The sequence below is a fragment of the Giraffa tippelskirchi genome, chromosome 3 (genome assembly GCF_054371585.1).
Source record: "Giraffa tippelskirchi isolate mGirTip1 chromosome 3, T2T-mGirTip1v1.2.pri, whole genome shotgun sequence".
Lineage (NCBI taxonomy): Eukaryota > Metazoa > Chordata > Mammalia > Artiodactyla > Giraffidae > Giraffa > Giraffa tippelskirchi.
Genome location: NC_137277.1, coordinates 176,940,281 through 176,964,484, shown reverse-complemented (window position 1 = coordinate 176,964,484; position 24,204 = coordinate 176,940,281). Strand labels below are relative to the sequence as shown.

At 47.3% G+C, this 24,204-nt stretch overlaps 1 protein-coding gene across 1 annotated transcript; it reads right to left on the bottom strand.

Annotated features, from left to right (window-relative positions):
* Nucleotides 1-18,605: 18,605 nt before the first annotated feature.
* LOC145543605 (intestinal-type alkaline phosphatase-like) lies at nt 18,606-23,047 on the bottom strand. Its single transcript, XM_081585680.1, has 11 exons — nt 22,848-23,047; nt 22,652-22,768; nt 22,424-22,539; nt 22,058-22,232; nt 21,806-21,978; nt 21,442-21,576; nt 21,280-21,352; nt 21,048-21,182; nt 20,773-20,964; nt 20,435-20,551; nt 18,606-20,324 (listed from the first exon to the last, which is right to left on the bottom strand). Exons 1-11 carry the CDS (start codon nt 22,912-22,914, stop codon nt 20,032-20,034), a joined length of 1,593 nt encoding a protein of 530 aa, XP_081441806.1. The 5' UTR covers nt 22,915-23,047; the 3' UTR covers nt 18,606-20,031.
* Between the last annotated feature and the right edge of the window lie 1,157 nt (nt 23,048-24,204).

Genomic DNA, 24,204 nt, shown 5'->3' with positions numbered 1-24,204 from the left:
AACACCAGACTGATTCTAAATTGGAAAAGGAGTACATCAAGGCTGTATATTGTCAGGCTGCTTATTTAACTTCTATGCAGAGTATATCATGCGTAATGCCAGACTGGATGACTCATAAGCTGGAATCAAGATTGCTGGGAGAAATATCAACAACCCCAGATTCATAGATGATACCACCCTAATGGCAGACAGTGAAGAGGAATTAAAGAGCCTCTTGTTGAAGGTGAAAGAGGAGAGTGAAAAAGTTAGCTTAAAACTCAACATTCAAAAAACTAAGATCATGGCATTCGGTCCCATCACTTCTTGGCAAATAGATGAGGAAAAAGTGGAGACAGTGACAGATTTTATTTTCTTGGGCTCTTAAATCACTGTAGATGGTGACTGCACCCACAAAATTAAATAATGCTAGCTCCTTGGAAGAAATGCTGTGACTAATCTAGGTAGCATATTAAAAAGCAGAGACATCACTTTGCTCACAAAGGTCCAACAAGTCAAAGCTATGGTTTTTCCAGTAGTCGTGTATGAATGTGAGAGTTGGACCGTAAAGAAAGGTGAACATCAAAGAACTGATGCTTTCTAACTGTGGTGCTGAAGAAGACTCTTGAAAGTCCCTTGGACTGCAAGAAGATCAAACCAGTCAATTCTAAAGGAAATCAACCCTGAATATCCATTGGACCGACTGATGCTGAATCTGAAGCTCCAATGCTTTGGCCACCTCTTGTGAAGAGCCAATTCATTGGAAGAGACCCTGTTGCTGGGAAAGATTGAGGAGAGGAGGAAGGGTATAACAGAGGATGAGGTGGTTAGATGCCATTACTAACTTAATTATTGACCTAATAGAAACAGACGATATTAAGAAGAGGTGGCAAGAATACACAGAAGAACTATACAAAAAAGATCTTCATGACCCAGATAACCACGATGGTGTGATCATTCACCTAGAGCCAGACATCCTGGAATGCGAAGTTGAGTGGGCCTTAGGAAGCATCACTACAAACAAAGCTAGTGGAGTGACAGAATTCCAGTCAAACTCTTTCAAATCCTAAAAGATGATGCTATGAAACTGCTGCACTCAATATGCCAACAAATTTGGAAAGCTCAGCACTGGCCACAGAACTGGCAAAGGTCAGTTTTCATTCCAATCCCAAAGAAAGGAAATGCCAAAGAGTGCTCAAACTACCGCACAACTGCACTCATCTCACACGCTAGCAGAGTAATGCTCAAAATTCTCCAAGCCAGGCTTCAACAGTATGTGAACAGAGAACTTCCAGATGTTCAAGCTGGATTTAGAAAAGGCAGAGGAACCAGAGATCAAATTTCCAACATCTGTTGGATCATCAAAAAAGCAAGAGAATTCCAGAAAAACATCTACTTCTGCTTTATTGACTATGCCAAAGCCTTTTGACTGTGTGGATCACAACAAACTGTGGAAAACTCTGAAAGAGATGAGAATACCAGACCACCTGACCTGCCTCCTGAGAAATCTGTATGCAGGTCCAGAAGCAACAGTTAGAACCGGACATGGAACAACAGACTGGTTCCAAATTGGGAAAGAAGTACATCAAGTCTGTATATTGTCACCCTGCTTATTTAACTTACATGCAGAGTACATTATGAGAAATGCCGGGCTGGATGAAGCACAAGCTGGAATCAAGATCAGTTCAGTTCAGTTCAGTTGCTCAGTCGTGTCTGACTCTTTGCGAACCCATGAATTGCAGCATGCCAGGCCTCCCTGTCCATCACCAACTCCCGGAGTTTACCCAAACTCATGTCCATCGAGTCGGTGATGCCATCCAACCATCTCATCCTCTGTCATCCCCTTCTCCTCCTGCCCCCAATCCTTCCCAGCGTTAGGGTCTTTTCCAATGAGTCAACTCTTCACATGAGTGGCCAAAGTATTGGAGTTTCAGCTTCAACATCAGTCCTTCCAATGAACACCCAGGACTGATCTTCTTTAGGATGGACTGGTTGGATCTTCTTGCAGTCCAAGGGACTCCCAAGAGTCTTCTCCAACACCACAGTTCAAAAGCATCAATTCTTCAGCGCTCAGCTTTCTTCACCATCCAACTCTCATATCCATACACGACAACTGGAAAAACCATAGCCTTGACTAGACGGACTTTTGTTGGCAAAGTAATGTCTCTGCTTTTAAATATGCCATCTAGGTTGATCATAACCTTCCTTCCAAGGAGTAAGCGTCTTTTAATTTCATGGCTGCAATCCCCCAAAATAAAGTCTGACACTGTTGCCACTGTTTCCCCATCTATTTCCCATGAAGTGATGGCACCAGATGCCATGATCTTAGTTTTCTGAATGTTGAGCTTTAAGCCAACTTTTTCACTCTCCTCTTTCACCTTTATCAAGAGGCTCTTTAGTTCTTCTCTTTCTGCCATAAGGGTGGTGTCATCTGCATATCTGAGGTTATTGATATTTCTCCCGGCAATCTTGATTCCAGCTTGTGCTTCTTCCAGCCCAGCGTTTCTCATGATGTACTCTGCATATAAGTTAAATAAGCAGGGTGAATCAAGATAACTAGGATAAATATCAATAACTTCACATATGCAGATGGCACCACCCTTTTGGCAGAAAGCGAAGAGTAACTGAAGAGCCTCTTGATGAAAGTGAAAGAGGAGAGTGAAAAAACTGGCTTAAAACTCAACATTCAAAAAACTAAGATCATGGCATCTGGTCCCATCACTTCATGGCAAATAGATGGGGAAAGAATGGAAACAGTGACAGACTTATTTTCTTGGGCTCCAAAATCACTGCAAATGGTGACTGCAGCCATGAAATTAAAAGATGCTTGCTCCTTGGAAGAAAAGCTATGATTAAACCTAGACAGAATATTAAAAAGCAGAGACATTACTTTGCCAACAAAGTCCATCTAATCAAAGGTATGGTTTTTCCAGTAGTCATGTATGGATGTGAGAGTTGGAGTATTAAAAAAGGTGAGTGCTGAAGAATTGATACTTTTGAACTGTGGTGTTGGAGAAGACTCTTGAGAGTCCCTTGGACTGCAGGGAGATCAAGGAAGATCAATTCTAAAGGAAGTCAGTTCTGAATATTCATTGGAAGGACTGATGCTGAAGCTGAAACTCCAATACTTTGGCCACCTGATGGGAAGAACTGACTCATTTGAAAAGACCCTGATGCTGGGAAAGACTGAACGCAAGAGAAGGGGATGACAGAGGATGAGATGGTTGGATGGCATCACTGACTCGATGGACATGAATTTGAGCAAACTCTGAGTGATAATGAAGGACAGGGAAGCCAGGTGTGCTGCATTCCATGAGTTCACAAATATTTGGACACGACTTAGGGACTGAACAACAGCAACAACAATCCTAAATAATTGAAAGCAGGATCCTTCATGAAGCTCAGGTTCTTGATGTCTTATGGCAGAAATAATTCAGTGAAAGACAAAGTGATAGGTTAGTAGCGGATTCATGTAGAGAGAAACACACTTCCCAGACAGAGTGTTGACCATCTCAGAAGGTGAGCATGGACCTGCAATATGGCGTGGTTAGTTTTACGGGCTGGGTAATTTCATAGGCCAATGAGGGGGGAGGTTTGTATTATCTACCTCAGGAGAAAGGGCAGGATTTCCAGGATTTGAGCCAACAGCCACCCCACTTTTTGGTCTTTGATGGTTGGCCTCAGAGCTGTCATGGTGCCTGTGGGTGTGTCACTTAGCTTGTGTATGTGTGTACATGTTACAATTATTGTATACTGAGGCTCAAGGTCTCCTGTACGTGAACTCATCTGCCATCTTGGACCTATTTGCTTCTAATCAGTCTATGTCGTGTCCTTGGGCTATATCATTCTTTTAAAGTTTGTGCCCAGCCCTCTTTTCTCCTGTTTCAGTTCTACTCTGGGTAAATGTCCTGGAAAATCCATGGCACATGTGCCCCAGGAAGCATATTACAATACATTTAGAAAGTGTTATTTGCTCAGTTGTGTCTGACTCTTTGTGACCCCATGAACTGTAGTCCAACAGGCTCCTCTGTTCATGGAATTCTCCAGGCCAGAATACTGCAGTGGGTTGCCATTTCCTCCTCCAAGGATCTTCCTGATCCAGGGATCAAAACCCACGTCCCCTACTTGGCAAGCGGATTCTTTACCACTGAGCCACCAAGGAAGCCTCCATTAGGACCCCCTTAACAAGTCTCCATCTTGCAAGGAGTCCCAGAAATCTTTCTTTTTATCGCTCCCCCCCACTTGGCCATTTATCCATTCTCATATAAAAGGCTTTAGGGGTCCCTGATGAAGGGTTGATCCAAGGGACCCAGGCCCTTTTATCAGTCTTGCACTTGATTAACCAGCTTAACTGTTGCCCCAAGCAATTGCTGGTCCATGTCAATGAAAAAAATGTTCCATGTCAAATCAGTAAACAAAAGATGTTGCAGCCTATAAACCATCACATCACAACTTTCATTAAGATGAAATGTCTGATTTTCTTTAATTATCAGTAATCTTTTTATGTTCTGCCTAGCTGGTATTGAAACAGGAAGGAAGGGGGCAGGGCACAACTTTTAACAGAATGGCATAGCCTGAGGGGACCAAGACTGTAGAGATGCAACCAAATAGGTCCAAGACTGTAGACAGAAAAATGCAGGCCTCTGAACATGCTATTTAAAATTCCTTCATGGGATTATTGAAGGTTTTAGAACAGTATGAATCTCAGCCCATCCTCCCCCAGAAGTCCTTGCTCTGCAGGCTCCCTTTTCCTGGAGGAGACCCCGAATTTGGACAGCATGTGGCTGAGCAGGACTCTGACAGGGTGAACTTCACCCTGAAGCTGGGCAGGGTGACTGGCCCCTGCAGCAGCCACAGAGCCACTATCCTCATGTCCAAAACCACCAGGGGCTGGGGTCTCACATCCCGAAGTCCCCCTCGCCTTTTGGGAAAGCTAGTTGTGCCCTGTTCTGTTCTGATCCATCCTGCAGAGCCCTCGTGGGAACTGGTCTCCAGCCCTGGTGTCCTGGTGGGGTCCCTGCCCATATATTTGAGGGGACCCCAGGGTCCCAAGCCTGCAGACCCAGCACCAGCCTTTGTCCCAAACACTGTTCACGGGACATGGCTTATGGCTCATTTGGGGCCTCTTTGTTGGCCCTGGTGGGGTTCTCAGCCCTCACTCGATTACAGGCCATCTTTGAGGCACCAGCCCTCAGGTTCCACTGACCGTGTCCCCCCACACTAGTATGGGGGTGTCCTTCAGTCCCTCTCTGCCCTGTGGCCCGCTGTCCTCAACAAGGGCCCGGCCCAGCCAGGTCAGTGGATCCCTCCCTCCTTCCCACATTCCCTGCCTCCTGCACAGGGTGGGGGGCACCCACTGCAGGGGCTGCGGGGGACACACCTCCCATCCCTCAGGTCCAGCCCTCTGAGCAGCCCTGAAGCCGGGCTGCAGGCCAACATGAGCTCACCGGCTCAGAGGAAAAGGACATGGCCCCTGGCCCCCCAACCTCAGCTGGGCTCGGACCTGCGAGCCTCTGGCTGCCGCTCAAGCCAATTCACTGGGTGGCAGGCAGCTCAGATCTCCAAGCCGCGGTCCCCTGGTGCTGCAAAACTGCATCTCTCCTTGTCTACTTTGCATAAATAATAATAAAAAACCCTCCTAGCTTCCCACAGGACCAAACCATGGTGGTCACCTCTGACAGAGGGCTGAAGGCGACAACTTTCCTGTCACTCGAGGAGCCCAGGCTGGGGTGGGAGCGGAAGGGGTGCCCTGCTGCTGATGACCAGGAACTGACAAATCTGGTGAGCAGAGAAAGGACCAGAACTGGCACAGAGCTGGGTGCTCCCTACTGAGGTGGACGGCGGCCTCAACATCTGGATGGGAAGGTGGCCGTTTCCTCCCTGAAGGACCACTCCAGTTCAGTTCAGTTGCTCAGTCATGTCCAACTCTTTCTGACCCCATGGACTGCAGTACACCAGGCCTGTCCATCACCAACTCCCGGAGCTTGCTCAAACTCATGTCCTTCGAATTGGTGATGCCATCCAACCATGTCATCCTCTGTCGTACCCTCCTCTTCCTGCCTTCAATCTTTCCAGCATCAGGGTCTTTTCAGATGAGTCAGTTCTTCCCATCAGGTGGCCAAAGTATTGGAGTTTCAGCTTCAGCATCAGTCCTTCCAATGAATATTCAGGACTCATTTTCTTTAAGATTGACTAGTTTGATCTCCTGGCAGTCCAAGGGACTCTCAAGAGTGTTCTCCAACACCACAGTTCAAAAGCATCGATTATTCAGTGCTCAGCTTTGTCCAACTCTCACATCCATACATGACTACTGGAAAAACCATAGCTTTGATTAGATGGACCTTTGTTGGCAAAGTAATGTCTCTACTTTTTAATATGCTGTCTAGGTTAATCATAGCTTTTCTTTCAATGTGCAAGCATCTTTTAATTTCATGGCTGCAGTCACCATCTGCAGTGATTTTGGAGCTCAAGAAAATAAAGTCTGTCACTGTTTCCATTGTTTCCCCATCTACTTGCCATGAAGTGATGGGACCAGATACCATGATCTTCATTTTTTGAATGGTGAGTTTTAAGCCAGCTTTTTCACTTTCCTCTTTCAACTTCATCAAAAGGATCTTTAGTTCCTCTTTGCTTTCTTCCATAAAGGTGGTTATCTGCGTATCTGAGGTTATTGATATTTCTCCTGGCTACCTTGATTCCAGCTTGTGCTTCATCTAGCCCAGCATTTCTCGTGATGTACTCTGCATATAAGTTAAATAAGCAGGGTGACAATATACAGACTTGATATACTTCTTTCCCAATTTGGAACCAGTCTGTTGTTCCATGTCCGGTTCTAACTGTTGCTTCTGGACCTGCATACAGATTTCTCAGGAGGCAGGTCAGGTGGTCTGGTATTCTCATCTCTTTCAGAGTTTTCCACAGTTTGTTGTGATCCACACAGTCAAAAGGCTTTGGCATAGTCAATAAAGCAGAAGTAGATGTTTTTCTGGAATTCTCTTGCTTTTTTGATGATCCAACGGATGTTGGCAATTTGATCTCTGGTTCCTCTACCTTTTCTAAATCCAGCTTGAACATCTGGAAGTTCTCTGTTCACATACTGTTGAAGCCTGGCTTGGAGAATTTTGAGCATTACTCTGCTAGCGTGTGAGATGAGTGCAGTTGTGCGGTAGTTTGAGCACTCTTTGGCATTTCCTTTCTTTGGGATTGGAATGAAAACTGACCTTTGCCAGTTCTGTGGCCAGTGCTGAGCTTTCCAAATTTGTTGGCATATCAAGTGCAGCAATTTCATAGCATCATCTTTTAGGATTTGAAAGAGTTTGACTGGAATTCTGTCACTCCACTAGCTTTGTTTGTAGTGATGCTTCCTAAGGCCCACTCAACTTCGCATTCCAGGATGTCTGGCTCTAGGTGAATGATCACACCATCGTGGTTATCTGGGTCATGAAGATCTTTTTTGTATAGTTCTTCTGTGTATTCTTGCCACCTCTTCTTAATATCGTCTGCTTCTATTAGGTCCATACTGTTTCTGCCCATCTTTGCATGAAATGTTCGCTTGGTATCTCTACTTTTCTTGACAAGATATCTATTCTTTCCCATTCTGTTGTTTTCCTCTATTTCTTTGCATTGATCACAGAGAAAGGCTTTCTTATCTCTCCTTACTATTCTTTGGAACTCTGCATTCAAATGGGTTTATCTTTCCTTTTCTCCTTTGCCTTTTGCTTCTCTTCTTTTCTCAGCTATTTGTAAGGCCTCCTCAGACTACCATTTTGCCTTTTTGCATTTCTTTTTCTTGAGGATGATCTTGATCATTGCCCCCTGTAGAGTGTCACCAACCTCCATCCACAGTTCTTCAGGCACTTTGTCTGTCAGATGTAATCCCTTGAATCTATTTGTCACTTCCACTGTGTAATTGCAAGGGATTTGATTTAGGTCATACCTGAATGGTTTAGTGGTTTCCCCTACTTTCTTCAATTTAAGTCTGAATTTTGCAATAAAGTGTCCATGATCTGAGCTACAGTCAGCTCCCAGTCTTGCTTTTGCTGACTGTATAGTTTCTCCATCTTTGGTTGCAAAGAATATAATCAATCTGATTTCAGTATTGACCATCTGGTGATGTCCATGTGTAGTCATCTATTGTGTCATTGGAAGAGGGTGTTTGCTATGACCAGTGAGTTCTCTTGGCAAAACTCGGTTAGCCTTTGCCCTGCTTCATTTTGTACTCCAAGGCCAAATTTGCCTGTTACCCCAGGTATCTCTTGACTTCCTACTTTTGCATTCCAGCCCCCTATGATGAAAAGGACATCTTTTTTAGGTGTTAGTTCTAGAAGGTTTTATAGGTCTTCGTAGAACCATTCAACTTCAGCTTCTTTAGCATTACTCATTGAGGCATAGACTTGGATTACTGTGATAGTGAAGGGTTTTCCTTGGACACAAACAGAAATCATTCTGTCGTTGTTGAGATTGCACCCAAGTACTGCATTTCAGACTCTTTTGTTGACTATGAGGGCTACTCCATTTCTTCTAAGGGATTCTTGCCCACAGTAGTAGATATAATGGTCATCTGAAATAAATTCACCCATTCCAGTCCATTATAGTTCACTGATTCCTAAAATGTCAGTGTTTACTCTTGCCATATCCTGTTTGACCATTTCTAATTTACCCTGATTCAAGGACCTAACATTTCAGGTTCCTGTGCAATATTGTTCTTTACAGCATCAGACTTTACTTCCATCACCAGTCATATCCATGACTGGGTGTTGTTTCGCTTTGGCTCTGTCTTCATTCTTTCTGGAGTTATTTCTCCACTCTTCTCCAGTAGCCTATTGGGCACCTACCATCCTGGAGAGTTCATCTTTCAGTGTCCTATCTTTTTGGCTTTTCATACTGTTCATGAGGTTCTCAAGGCAAGAATACTGAAGTAGTTTGCCATTCCCTTCTCCAGTGGACCACATTTTGTCAGAACTCTTCACCATGACCCGTCTGTCTTGGGTGGCCCTACGCAGCATGGCTCATAGTTTCATTGAGGGGCCTCTCCAGAGACACACGACTGGCTCCTGGGCACTGTGCCAGGCACAGTAGCATAGATTGGGCATCCCTGGTGTTGAGGTCATGTCAAGGGAACTCTGAGCTGTGGCCTGGTATGTGTGCAGGAGTGACCCTGAAGCTCTGTTCAGCTAGAGGAAGCAGGCCCTGAGTCACTTTAGATCAGAGGTTGCGACTAAGAATATGGCTTAGCTTTCTGCAGGTCTCTGGACCCCTAGTCCCACTCCTACCAGAAATATGGATGAGGGAGGCATCCTGGAAGGGACAACAGCCAGTCTGCGGATGCTGAGCAAGTGGGGAGACCTAGGTCTGGAAGCAGGGGGGTCACAGCCTCAGATGGGAGTGTCAGCCGCAAGGTCTTAACAAAGGTCATCTCGCCTGAGGTCTCCCAAGGTTTCCAGGCAGCACCGGTGACTACCCATCAGGAAGCATCCTGTGAGGTCACCAGAGCCCCGCTGGGCTTGGTGCAGGGACCAGGGGTGGGAGAAAGGAGGGACTCCAGGAGCCAGGGATGGGCTGTGCTACAGGTCTGGCTGAGATTGAATCTGGGGCGCCCCCTAGAGCCCAGTCTGAATTCTGCAGGGAGTGATGCACCTGTAGTCATGGGCAGTTGTTTGGCCTGAGTCTTGTCTGGGACCCAAGGGCTCCAGGTCTCCCATTTGGATCTCAGTGGGTTGGCTGAAGGGACATCAGGCCTCCCAGTGTGCCTACTTTGTGCCTGGCTCTCCCAGGCTTTATCTCATTCCAGCCTTGCTACAACAACCCTGGCAGTCAGCCCTGGTCCTAGTTAATGTCTATCTCCATGCTAGAGCCTTTATCCTGATGGAATAAAATTTATATTTTGTGAAGGACAAGACAATCTATAGCTCAGCTGGTAAAGAATCCACCTGCAATGTAGGAGACCCCAGTTCAATTACTGGGTCAGGAAGATCTGATGGAGAAGGGGTAGGTTACCCAGTCCAGTATTCTTGGGCTTCCCTTGTGGCTCAGCTGGTAAAGAATCTGCCTGCAATGCGGGAGACCTGGGTTCGATCCCTGGGTTGAGAAGATGCCCTGGAGAAGGAAATGGCTACCCATTCCAGTATTCTGGCCTGGAGAATTCCATGGACTGTATAGTCCATGGGGTCACAAAGAGTCCAACAAGACTGAGTGACTTTCCCTTTCACTTTTCAAGACAACCTAAGCATAATACACTCCCTGCTGTAGTGGGCCCTCCCCAACCTTCAGCCTGCACCTGCATTATACATATAGCTGACCTTCTCAAAGTTGTGAGCACTTGCTCTGTGCCTGCTCTATCATGAAGATCAGTGTTGTTTTTTATTTTTTCGGACACCAGCAATGTAACTCCTTTAATGTTCCACTTCTTTCCCAATCACATAAGGGGTCCTGGGACCTGTTGCTCACTTTGTATGTGCTTGTCTGGACTCTGTATTTTTAGGTGAATTTTGTGTAAAATATGACTGTCTCCTTTTAATGTATGATCCCTTTATTTCAAAAATGTGTAGGAGCATTCCTTGGAGTTTTCTGAAAGACTTCTTACTGGGTTATAATCTTCACTTGGGTGATATAAAATTCTCTACTTCAGGACTTCCCTGGCAGTCTCCAGTAGTGAGAGTCAATTCTTAGGTAGGTTGATAAGAAGTCCAGGGTCCCCAAAGAGGAGAAAGGGGCCCAGAGCCCTTGAGAAGGAAAAAGGGGTCTGGGGCTCTCAAGGAGAAAAGGACAAATATTTTTTTTTTTTTTGTACATTGCTTTGTCTTAGTCAATATAACGAAAGTATCTTGCTCAAGGACATGTTTCTCCCTAGTCAGAACCTTCTGACTAATCTTATTATCTTAAGACTTATATTGTGGGAGTGTATCTGGTTAAGACCTCCCTATGGACTGAACTGAACTGATTGCTAGTTCTAATCTTGTTAATTTAAGATGTATGTTGTGGGAGTGGGTCTGGGAAAAGTACATACGGCCTTGATAAGACTAGTGAATGGGGGGCACTCTCCATCCCCCTTCTGATGTCTGTGTCAGAAGCTTTCTCTGTTCCTTTTCATACTTTAATAAAACTCTGCTCTACGAAAGCTCTTGAGTGATCAAGCCTAGTCCCTGGTCCCGAAGTGAAATCTTCTTCAGAGATCACGAATCTGACACTGTTCACCATAAGCTATCAGTCATCAGGACTCTGTACTTCTGGAAACTTCAGTCACCTGCTCTATCCAGAAGATCAGGTTTCCTGTTATCTTTTCTGACATAAGCGATGGAACTCCTTTAATATTACCTTTCTGTCCTAATCCCATAAGGAATCCTGGGTCCTGTTGCTCAGTTTTTATGTGCTTATCTGAACCCTGTATCTTAGATGAACTTTGTGTAATATGTGAGTGTGCCACTTTAATGTATGATCCTTTATCTCACAAATGTGTATGGACAGTCCTTGGAGTTTTTTAAGATTCTCTCCCAAGTTATAATCCTCATCGGTCAAATAAAATTCTCTGTCTCTTTAGATCATCATTGATTTTTCATCAACAACGGTTTCAGCCAGGCACCCACCCTCCAGCATGGTTGTCAGGTGTCCTGGGGAAGAGAATACGGATGCTACAGGCAGGGGGCTGACACAGCATCTCCTCCCTGTTTGCTCACTTCCGGTGGATTGGGACAGAGTAGGGTTGAGTGTGTTGAGCTAAGAAAGTTTATAGACTATATGATCTATTGTAGTTTTAAACAAATGAATCCTCCCAAACAATCAAGTGGCTTACCAAAAATTCCTGTAAAGAAACTATAATACAAATAATACCTGTAATCCAGACCAGGTGAACAGCCACAGAAGTGGCAGCCACTTCCTCCCTCCTGACACATGCTCATCACCCATGGTACAGAGCTGACAGGAAGTCAGCCCCAAACATAAAACATTAAACAGAACCAAACTGTTTGAAGCACCCCCACCTCCATTGTCATTGGTGAAGCTTACTCTGGGTGCCTGGAGGTCTTCATCAATAACAGCACAAAACTGGATTTCCCTGGTGATGCAGTGGGTAAGAATTCCCCTGTCAATGCAGGGGACACTGGTTTGATCCTTGGTTCTGGAAGATTCCATATGCTGCGGGGCAACTAAGCCTGTGTGCCACAACTACTGGGCCTGCCTCTAGAGCCCATGACTCGCAGCTACTGAAGCCCACATGCCTGGAGCCTCTGTTCCACAACAAGAGAAGCTAATGCAATGAGGAGCCAGTGCACCACAACTAGAGAGTATCTCCCGTGCGATACAACTAGCATAAGCCCCCACAAAACATGAAGACCCTATGCAGCTGAAAATAAATATTTTTTAAAAAGTAACAGCATGTACAAAAAAGGTCTTAATGACCCAGATGACCACGATGGTGTGATCACTCACCTAGTGCCAGACATCCTGGAGTGTGAAATCAAGTGGGCCTTAGGAACCATTACTACAAGCAAAGCTGATGAAGGTGATGGAATTCCAGCTGAGTTAATTCAAATCCTAAAAGATAATGCAGTGAAAGTGCTACACTCAATATGCCAGCAAATTTGGAAAACTCAGCAGTGGCCACAGGACTGGAAAAGATCAGTTTTCATTCCAATCCCAAAGAAGGGCAATGCCAAAGAATGTTCAAACTACCACACAACTGCACTCATCTCACATGCTAGCAAGGTAATACTCAAATTCCTTCAAGCCCTAACAGTACTTCCCGATGTACAAGCTAGATTTAGAAAAGGCAGAGGAAGCAGAGATCAAACTGCCAACATCCATTGGATCATTGAAAAAGAAAGAGAGTTCCAGGAAAACATCTATTTCTGCTTTATTGACTATGCCAAAGTCTGACTGTGTGGATCACAACAAACTGTGGAAAATTCTTCAAGAGATGGGAATACCAGATCACCTGACCTACCTCCTGAGAAATCTGTATGCAGGTCAAGAAGCAACAGTTAGAAGTGGACATGGAACAACAGATTGGTTCCAAATTGGTAAAGGAGTACATCAAGTCTGTATATTGTCACCCTGCTTATTTAACTTGTATGCAGAGTATATCATGTGAAATGCTGGGCTAGATGAAGCTCAAGCTAGAATCAAGATTCAGTCAGTTCAGTCACTCAGTCATGTCCAAATCTTTCCAACCCCATGGACTGCAGCACACCAGGCCTCCCTGTCCATCACCAAATCCCACAGTTTACTCAAACTCATGTCCACTGAGTTGGTAATGCCATCCAACTATCTCATCCTCTGTCGTCTCCTCCTCCCGCCTTCAACCTTTCCCAGCATCAGTGTCTTTTCCAATGAGTCAGTTCTTTGCATCAGGTGGCCAAAGTATTGGAGTTTCAGCTTCAGCATCAGTCCTTCCAATGAATATTCAGGACTGATTTCCTTTAGGATGGACTGGTTGGATCTCTTTGATGTCCAAGGGACTCTCAAGAGTCTTCTCCAACACCACAGCTCAAAAGCATCAATTCTTCAGCACTCACCTTTCTTTATAGTACAACTCTCACATCCCTACATGACTGCTGGAAAAACCATAGCTTTGACTAAATGGACCTTTGTAGGCAAAGTAATGTTTCTGCTTTTTAATATGCTGTCTAGGTTGGTCATAGCTTTTCTTCCAAGGAGCAAGCATCTTTTAATTTCATGGGTGCAGTCACCATCTGCAGTGATTTTGGATCCCCCAAAAATAGTCTGTCACTGTTTCCATTGCTTCCCCACCTATTTGCCATGAAGTGATGGAACCAAATGCCATGATCCTAGTTTTCTGAACGTTGAGTTTTAAGCCAACTTTTTCACTCTCCTCTTTCACTTTCATCAAGAGGCTCTTTAGTTCTTCTTCACTTTCTGCCATAAGGGTGGTGTCATCTGCATATCTGAGGTTATTGATATTTCTCCGGCAATCTTGATTCCAGCTTGTGTTTCATCCAACCCAGTGTTTCTCATCATGTACTCCGCATGTAAGTTAAATAAGCAGGGTGACAATATACAGACTTGATGAACTCCTTTCCCAATTTGGAACCAGTCTGTTGTTCTGTGTCCAGTTCTAACTGTTGTTTGCTCACCTGCATAGATTTCTGTAATAGAAATCTGTATCGATTTCTCAGGAGGCAGGTAAGGTGGTCTGGTATTCCCATCTCTTTAAGAATTTTACACAGTTTGTTGTGATTCACACAGGCAAAGTCTTTGGTATAGTCAATAAAACAAAAGTAGACATTTTTCTGGAACTCTCTTGCTTTTTTGATGATACAACAGATGTTGGCAATTTGATTTCTGGTTCCTCTGCCTTTTGTAAATCCAGCTTGAATATCTGGGAGTTCATGGCTCACATACTGTTGAAGTCTGGCTTGGAGAATTTTGAGCATTACTTTGCCAGCGTGTGAGATGAGTGTAATTGTGTGGTAGTTTGAGCATTCTTTGGCATTGCCTTTCTTAGGGATTGGAATGAAAACTGACCTTTTCCAGTCCTGTAGCCACTGCTGAGTTTTCCAAATTTGCTGGCACATTGACTGCAGCACTTTCACAGAATCATCTTTTAGGATTTGAAATAGCTCAACTGGAATTCCATCACCTCCACTAGCTTTGTTCATAGTGATGTTTCCTAAGGCCCACTTGACTTCACATTCCAAGATGCCTGGCTCTAGGTGAGCGATCACACCATCATGATTCACTGGGTCATGAAAATCTTTTTTGTATAGTTCTTTTGTGTATTATTGCCACCTCTTTTAATATCTTCTGATTCTGTTAGGTCCATGCCATCTCTGTCCTTTATGGTGCCCATCTTTGCATGAAATGTTCCCTTGGTATCTCTAAATTTCTGAAGAGATCTCTAGTCTTTCCCATTCTATTGTTTTCCTCTATTTCTTTGCATTGATCACTGAGGAAGGCTTTCTTATCTCTCTGTGCTATTTTTTGTAACTCTGCATTCAAATGGGTATATCTTTCCTTTTCTCCTTTGCCTTTAGCTTCTCTTCTTTTCTCATCTATTTGTAAGGCCCCCTCATACAATCATTTTGCCTTTTTGCATTTCTTTTTCTTGGGGATGGTCTTGTACGATGTCACAAACTTCCATCCATAGTTCTTCAGGCACTCTGTCTATCAGATATAATCCTGTGAATCTATTTCTCACTTCCACTATATAATCATAAGGGATTTGATTTAGGTCATACCTGAATGGTCTAGTGATTTTCCCTACTTTCTTCAATTTAAGTCTGAATTCTGCAATAAAGAGTTCATGATCTGAGCCATTGTCAGCTCCCAGTCTTGTTTTGGCTGACTGTATAGAGTTCCTCCATCTTTGGTTGCAAAGAATATAATCAATCTGATTTTGGTATTGGCCATCTGGTGATGTCCATGTGTAGAGTCTTCTCTTGTGTTGTTGGAAGAGGGTGTTTGCTATGACCAGTGCATTATCTTGGCAAAACTCTATTAGCCTTTGCCCTGCTTCATTCTGTACTCCAAGGCCAAATGCCTGTTCCTCCAGTTATTTCTTGACTTCCTACTTTAGCATTCATCAAGATTATGAGGAGAAATATCAATAACTTCATATGTGCAGATGATAGCACTCTAATGGCAGAAAGTGAAGAAGAACTAAAGAGCCTCTTGATGAAGGTGAAAGAGGAGAGTGAAAAAGCTGGTTTAAAATTCAACATTCAGAAACTAAGATCATAGCATCTGGTGCCAGCACTTCATGGCAAATAGATGGGGAAAAAATGGAAACAGTGACAAATTTTATCTTCCTTAGCTCCAAAATCGCTGCAGATGGTGATTGCAGCCATGAAATTAAAAGATGTTTGCTCCTAGGAAGAAAAGCTATGACAAACCTAGACAGCCTCTTAAAAAGCAGAGATATCACTTTGCTGACAAAGATCCATCTAGTCAAAGCTATGGTTTTTCCAGTGATCATGTACAGATGTGAGAGTTGGACCATAAAGAAGGTTGAGTACCAAAGAATTGGTGCTTTTGAACTGTAGTGCTGAAGAAAACTCTCGAGAGTCCCTTGGACAGGAAGGAGATCAAAACAGTCAATCCTAAAGGAAATCAACCCTGAATATTCACTGGAAGGACTGATGCTGAAGCTAAAGCTCCAAAACTTTGGCCACCTGATGTGAAGAGCCAACTCATTGGAAAAGACCCTGATGCTGGGAAAGATTGAGAGCAGGAGGAGAAGGGGGCAACAGAGGATGAGATGGTTGGTTGGCATCATTGACTTAAACACATGGACATGTGTTTGAGCAAACTCCAGGACATAGTGAGGGACAGGAGGCCTGGCGTGCTGCAGTCTATTGGGTCGCAAAGAGTCAGAAATGACTGAGTGACTGAACAACAACAGCAGGAAACCCTCCTGGTTAGCAACTAAGCTTTCAGAACATGAAGACAGCCCCCCATAGTTTTTTCCCAGTGAAGCTTAAAGTGATCATAGTTCCATCTTGTACTTTATTGGACCAGCTAACTGACATTTCCCTAAGCAATGATAAATATTTGGAAGGCTCTTTTAAAATTTCTTGCATAATACCATAAGACAAAAAACACCTACCACCAGGCAAATATTTATTCTTTCTGCTGCAGTAAAAATGGCAGAAACAATGAACAGAAAATGATCTGTTGAAAAACCGAAAGGCATTTCTTCATCCACAAATATCTTTGGAAGATGTAGAGAAAACATTGCTGTAGATCGAACCAAAAGTCTCGAGCAGATTACTCAGTGTGGGAGGTTTGCTATATAGTCAGTTGGCTGAAAGTAGAGATGTTTCTACACATCTCAGTGTAAGGTATTTGCTGGATGAAATACATAATAATGTATATTTAAATGATAAAATACACAAACTAATTTTTTCATGAGCAAACCACTAAAGGAAAGATCTAGAAGGGAAAATATGTTTCTAACATTTAATTTCTTATTTGTTTAATGAAAGCAATGTCATGTGGGGAGAACACTCTCAGGGCACCCCTGATGGAATAGCTACTTCACAGGACGTGATGTTAAAGGATTCTGGATGATAAGAACTGCAGAGGCAGCAGAACCTGCCCAGCTCACTCACTGGTGCATCCACAGTCAACCATTGCAGGGAAGATCCAGAAAACTTGAGGATACATAAAAAGCTGTAGGAGCCATAAGTGTTGTTAACTTTCTAAAACCAAGATTGTCCGAGTAAAGGAGAAGCTTTATGATAGATACTTGGTAATGAGATTGGGGATGACCATGAGAATGTTCCAGATCAGCCCCACATTATGAGCCACATTACTGGCAAGGTATTGAAGGGGGCTGGCATGAGTCCTCCTGCCCTCTTTCTTCCTGACTCCCTTTCTTTCTTAATGACCCATGTGCTGAGAGTTCTCGAGGTGACAAGTGCTGTCTGTCTTGAGCACCCAATAAAAATCTTGGAAAAGTAAGCACACTCCCCCTGCCTCTGCCCCTTCAAGGTCAAGACGTTAAAACTGATGCTTGAGAACCTGTCCTTGATCTTGTGGCCAACACTGTGTTTGGCTGATAAAATCCCTCATGCCTACACAATTTAGAAAAAACTTGGAAACAGAAACTTTTTTAACATTTAGGTATAATTTATATACCACAAAATTCACCCTTTTCAAGTGTACAATTCAGTGATTTTCAGGATAACCAAAGTTGTGCAAAGATCACCATGTATTCCAGAATAATCTGTTTATAAAACTCATGGTTTGAAAATGCAGAGTTCCCCTGGGTTTTGAACCCAGGGGATTTCCCTGTAGATCAGATGGTAAAGAATCTGCCAGCAATGCAGGAGATTTGGATTCAATCCCTGGGTCAGTAATATCCTCTGGAGAAGGGAATGGCAACCCACTCCAGTATTCTTGCCCTGGAGAATCCCATGGAGAGAGGAGCCTGGCAGGGCTACTGTCCACGGGGTTATAAAGAGTCCGACATGAATGAGTGACTAACACACTATGAAATATAAACAAGCAACCCCTTCCCTTTGGTTTGTTGGACCAGCTAACTGACAACAGGGAAGGCAGAACCAGGCAAGCTGCCTTGTATCAAAATGACTTTGCACAATCAGTGGGTGGTGCTTGGGAGACTGGGACTGATGCATGTGGTGGTCACCAGTAAAGCAGCTAGTGTGAACCTGCTGTATAGTGCTGGGAGTGCAACTCATGCTCTGTGGTGACCTCAATGGGGGGGATGGGGATGGGGTGGGAGGGAGATCCAAGAGGGAGGTATATATGTACTCATAAGGGTGTCCCACGTGGCTCAGATGGTGAAGAATCTGCCTGCAATGCAGGAGACTAGAGTTCGATCCCTGGGTCAGGAAGATCCCCTGGAGAAGGGAACAGCTACCCACTATGCTTATTCTTGCCTGGAGAGTTTCACAGACAGAGGAGACTAGCAGGCTACAGTTCATGGGGTCGCAACGACTCGGACACGACTGAGCTAGTAACACTTTTATAGCTGATTCACTTTGTTGTACAGCAGAAACTAACACAACATTGTAAAGCAACTGTACCACAATTTAAAAAAATGAGTCCAATGATAAAGTAAATCTAGCTACTGATGCCCTTGCTCTATTCAGCTCCACAGATTTGTGACAGCTAATAAAACCCAGAGCTGAAATAAACTGCACTGAGAGCCTGGCCTTCAAATTGATGTTTATAGTTTTAAATCAAAATTTTAGTAAATAAGGAAGCATACTCAATCATGTTAACATTTCCAATGAGAGCAAAATACCATTTGACACCTTTGTAAAAGTACAAAGAAATCGGTAATTTTGTAAAATTTATCGAAAAAAAGGTCTCTCTTCACTTGTATAAAATTCTTTGAAACGTTTCTTTAGGGGTAGATTACATACTCACTGTAATTATATAGGAGCAGGTGCTCTGGAATGTTTTGAGAGAGAGGTCAGCAATGCGGGTTTCCGAGCTCCTACCTCTGCCCCACCCCCACAACAACAAATAAACAGAATAGTCTTCTCTCCTCAGTAGCCAGCAGGATGTTTTCTAGAGTCTTCCGGTCCTGTTACGTCCCTGCTCACAGCCTTCCACTCCCATCCCACACTCTGGATGAAATTCCAGCTCCTCCCTCATCCTCCCATTCCCTCAGCTTTGACCTTCTTTACCCTTCCGGCTCCCCCCCCCCCACTCAGTCCGATGCTGGCCTCACCTGGCCCTGCCCACGCCCCCTCGGGGCTCCTGCACAGATGTCTTTATGCGATGCTCCCGCCCTCACCACCTTTGGTCTCCCGCCCTCACCACCTTTGGTCTTTGCTCAATGTCAGCCCTTCATCAGCCCCTCCCTGATGTGACCCTGTCCGCTCTCACACAGACAACACACTCTGTGCCCCCACCCAAGGGCTTCTCTTCCCACATGTACCACTCCTGTATCACACTTAGAACAGTTTATTTGACGGCTGCTTCCTCCCTCCCAGGAGTGCGGGGCCTGTGTCCCCACCCCCAGCTCTCCCGCTGCTCCTGGGATCCCCCAGCCTGGAAGGGGCACTGGGGCCACCGTCACAGCAGCTGGGGGACCTGGGACAAGTATCCTCTCCTCTGTGTCGCTGTCTCCTCTCTGTAATGGTACCGCTGGATTCCTAGGAGGGGCCACTGAGGACTCTGTGTCGAGGGGCCCCCCGGAGCTCCTGGCCCCAGACGCCCCAGACGCCTCCTTGGCCGGCGAGGTGCCCACAAGGTCGTGTCCAAGTGGACCGGAAGCCACAACTCCCAGGGAGCCACGCCTCCCGGAAGTCAGGCAACCAGAAGCCACGCCTCCCGGAAGCCCCCAGTGGGGATCTGGTAGGTCCTGATACCCTGTGGGAGACACCTCTGGTGCCAGCGTGGTCCTCAGGCAGGGCTGTTGGGTGGAGAGAAGAGACTGGGTGGTCTGAACCCCTGCCTTTCCTGGGGTCTGGGGTGGCTCCAACAAAATCTGGGGACACCGAGGTCAGGGCACTGAGGACTGTGGCTCTCCCAGGAAAGTCAGGGCCTCAGCCTCTAGGATGGTTCGGGTCCATTGAAGCTTCCGGGCAGGGGAGCAGGAGTTCCGTAGGCCCGGGCTGGTGGGGGTCAGTGCAGGGCAGGGGCCAGCAGCAGCAGTAGGGCCCCGGCCAGTGGCACCAGGGAAGGTGGGCAGGCGACATGGCATGCAGTGTTGGTGGGATGAGCGGGGACTGGCAGATGGCAGTCAGTGTAGGGCTCCACGCAGCCCGCAAAGGCCATGATGTGCGCCACGAAGGTCTCCTCCTGCACGCCGTGCACCAGGTGTGCCTGCGGGCCTCGCGCGAACACCACCACGTCCTCGCCCCCGTGGGTTTCCCTAGCCAGGGGCACGGCCGCCTGCTGCTGGTAGGAGGGGTCCCCTGGCAGAGAATGGGAGTTCAGAGCCGGAAGGGAGGCAGCCTCCCCCTCCTCTGATTTCCCAGCCAGGGTCCTCCCATCCCTCTTCCCCTGCACCCCAGGGCTGACTCACTGCTCTTGGTTTCATCCACATCAGGTCGTGAGTCCCTGTTCATCTGGTACCCAGGGCCGTTGCTATAGAGGAGGGAGGTATAGGACTTGCCATCACTGGCTTTGCCATCAGCCAACCCTGCAAGGAGGAGGGGACCCCGTGATCACACTGACCCAATCCTTTTGGGTACCTTCTGTATGCTGAGCCCAGGCACGTCTTGTCTGTTCACTGGCTTAATCCTCACCAGAGTGATGCAGGGCAGTTGCTATTATTACTCTACTTTGCAGAGGAGGGAACTGGCTCAGAGTACTTTGAGCCATGTAACTTAGGGACAAGGACCTGCCACTCTCTGGGCTTACCAAAAATGGAGGTCCCACGAAGGGGGTAGCCACCAAGAGTGAAGACATGAGAGTGGTCTGCAGTGACAAGGATCAGCGTGTCCAGTTTGCTAGTGAGCTTGTTAGCCTTGGCGATGGCATTGTCAAACATGACTGCATCAGTCAGTGCCCTATATGCTATGCCTTCATGGTGACCGTGGTCAATGCGGCCTCCTGCAAGAAGGTCACATATAGGATACCAAACCCGCCCTGATGGCCCTCATCACTCCTCTGTTCACCAAGGGGCTGCCACTCACCCTCCACGAAGAGGTAGAAGCCCTGGGGGTTCCTGCTCAGCACTCGCAGGGCCACCTCTGTCATCTCCTCCAGGGATGGGTCCTTGGTGTGATCTCGCTGGGTCTCATAGGCCATGTCAATCGGCTCAAAGAGGCCTGTGGGGAAGGGGACCAGCGGAGACCTGCAAGCTGGGGATGGGAGGCCCGTGGCACCCATCCTGGGGAGAACAGTGGGGGTGGGTGGGGTTGTTACCCATGAGGTGTGTTACACTGGAGTCAGTGGACGCCTGCAGGAGCGCCGTGCGGTTCCACACATACTGGGCTCCCTGGAAGGGACAGAACCAGGCCTCAGCCCATAGCCCGACACCCCAGGCCCGGCCCCGCTGTACCCCCTGCACCCATGAGCCCCCATCACCTGGTGCTTGGCCTGCCACTCCTGCACCAGATTCCGCTTGTCCTTCCGGACTCCGGTCTGATTGGCATCGTGTGGGTATTCAGGGTCTGGGGTCCCCTCAGGAAACATGTACATTCGGCCTCCACCCAGGATCACCTGGAGCCAGAGATTAGGGAAGGTGGGCTAGGGGCCTGGCTGGCCTTTTACTCCTCTCACACAGCCCCTACCTCCCCCACCAGGTCTGTGGGAAAGGCCTATCCCAACCTCCTTCCCCTCCACACACGGAGACCCTGTCAGGCCCCAGGGCTGTGAGTTTCCTGGGTCTGTGACAGGTGTGTGTCCCACCTCCTCTGCCCAGCCCCGCCCTTAGCCCCTCATGTCGCACGTCAATATCCATGTTGTAGACCATCTGTGTGGCGATGTCCTGGCAGCCATATGTTTGTGCTTCAGCAGGCAGGTCGGCGTCTGAGTACCAGTTACGGTTCACCGTGTGTGCGTAGGCCCCGGCTGGGGAGGCATGCTGAACCCTGGTGGTGGTCACCACTCCCACTGACTTCCCTGAGGGTGGCAGAGGTCACGGTGGGCCACTGAGGTCTCTGAGCCTGTCCCTGCCCAGGAAGCTGACACCCAAGCCCACCTGCTTTCTTGGCCCGATTCATCACAGACGTGACCTCATTGCCACGTGTCGTGTTGCACTGGTTGTAGCGGGCGGCTGCATTTAGACCAATTGTTCTGTAGTTGCCCTTGACCCCACACAGGTAGGCAGTGGCCGTGCCTGCGCTGTCGGGCACCTGTCTGTCCACGTTGTATGTCTGGGGGCAGAGATGCCTTCAGCTCTGCTGGGGTAGACACCCAGCTCCTGACCCGGGCCCTGGGCCCATCCTCACAGCCCCCGGCCCCTATCTCAGCCCCCAACCCTCCTGGGGCTTTCCTCCCTACCCTGCTCTCTAGGCCCACACCCACCCCTCTGGTGTAGAGCACCCTGAGGTCACATGGCCCTTACCTTGGACAGAGCCAGGTATGGGAACTTGTCCATGGCCAGGGGTGTCTCAGGTCCTGGCTTGCCATCCATCTGCCCCTTTAGGATCCGAGCAGCTGTCACTGTGGAAACCCCCATCCCTGAAGGTACACACTGTCAGGTCTGAGTCCTCGGGGCCAGGCTGGGTCAGCTGACAGCACAGGGCTCCAGGGTTGTGGGGGGACGGGGAGTGGACCGGCCTAGAGCACTCACCGTCCCCCAAGAAGAGGATGACATTCTTGGCGGCTGTCTGGATGGGCTGCAGCTTCTTAGCCACATCGAGGGCCTGGGCTGCCTGGCGGTTCCAGAAGGCGGGGTCTTCCTCCTCGACTGCCCAAGGGGAGAGTGGAGGTCAGGTCAGCCTGCGGCCACCCCTGTGAGTAGGGGTCGCTGGGAGCCGCCTGGTTACCTGGGACGAGGCCGAGGGAGAACTGTAGCCGCAGGCCCAGCAGCAGTAGCACGCAGGCCTCCTGCATGGCTGTGTGATGGCGGAGGGTCAGGATGGGACCTGGGGAGGCCGGGTCTCAGGCAAGGCTGGGACACCAGGGACCAGCTGCAGCACTGGCTGCCTGTGCTTAAATCCCTGCTGTAAAGTCTCCATGTCCCTCCCAGTGCCTGAGGGGGCCACACCCTGCCCCTCACCTGCCCTATGACTTTAGGCCCTGTCACCATGGGAATTGGTAGATGTGGCTAAGCATCTGAGTCAGGTCTCTCCCTCACAGGATGGTCCCCGGCCATCTCCTCAGAGTGGGGTGGGATCAGGGTGCAGATGTCCTTCGCCTGAGGAATATTTGCATGGTCCTGGGAGGTGCTACTTCTAACCCTCACTCACCGAGTGCTGTGAGAGAATCATCTCTGCTTTATTCTCCTCACGTGTTCAGGTTTGGTTCTGGGTGCCGAGGGAGGTGGGGTTGGAAGCATACAGACTGGGCTGGGGCCTGGGTTTGGTTTCCTGATGCCCTGAGGCACAGAGACAAAAAGGGTGGCTTGGGAGCCCTGCGTACCATGCAGCTCCTCACCAGGCTTGGCCTGGGCAGGTGGGGTGGGCACTGGGCTAGCAGTGGGAGCCTGGGCCCAGCTTCTTCTGTGGAGAAGCATGAGGTGACAGCAGAGTAGGGGCCTTGTCTGTGTCTTCAGTTACTGAGGGCTGAGCTCGGTCAGCGCTCGTGTGTGTGTGTTTCCTGTGCAGGGCCAGGAATGTGGGTCCAGTGCCCTGTACATGACGTTGACCTCTGCTCCCTTAGACAGGCAGATGGAAGGCAGAGGTGAATCTCTTCTCTCCTCAGGCCACCCACACTCACAGGAATAGCTTGTGATAGGAGCTAAGAGGTGTCAGCAACCCTAGGTTGGGTTAAAAAGACATTCCTCCAATCCAGCAATCTCACTTCTGGGTATATATCCCCAAAACTTGAAGGCAGAATTCTCTGGTGGTCCAGTGGTTAGGACTCCATGCTTTCATGGCAGGGGGCTCAGCTTCGATACCTTGTCAGGAAACTAAGACCTGCAAGCTGTGTGGCTCAGCCAAAATAAAGTGTCAGAGAATGGAAAGCAGGATCTAGAAGAAGTTTTTGCATACCAACATTTGTAGTACCATTATTCACAATAGCTAAGACTTGCAAGTAATTCAACAGTCCACTGGCAGACGAATGGATAAACAAAGCATGATAGAGCTATACAATGGAATACTATGTTGCCTTAAAGAGGAAGGAAAGTCTGACACCCACTACAACATGGATGAACTGAGAGGGTAACAGGCAGGAAGGCTG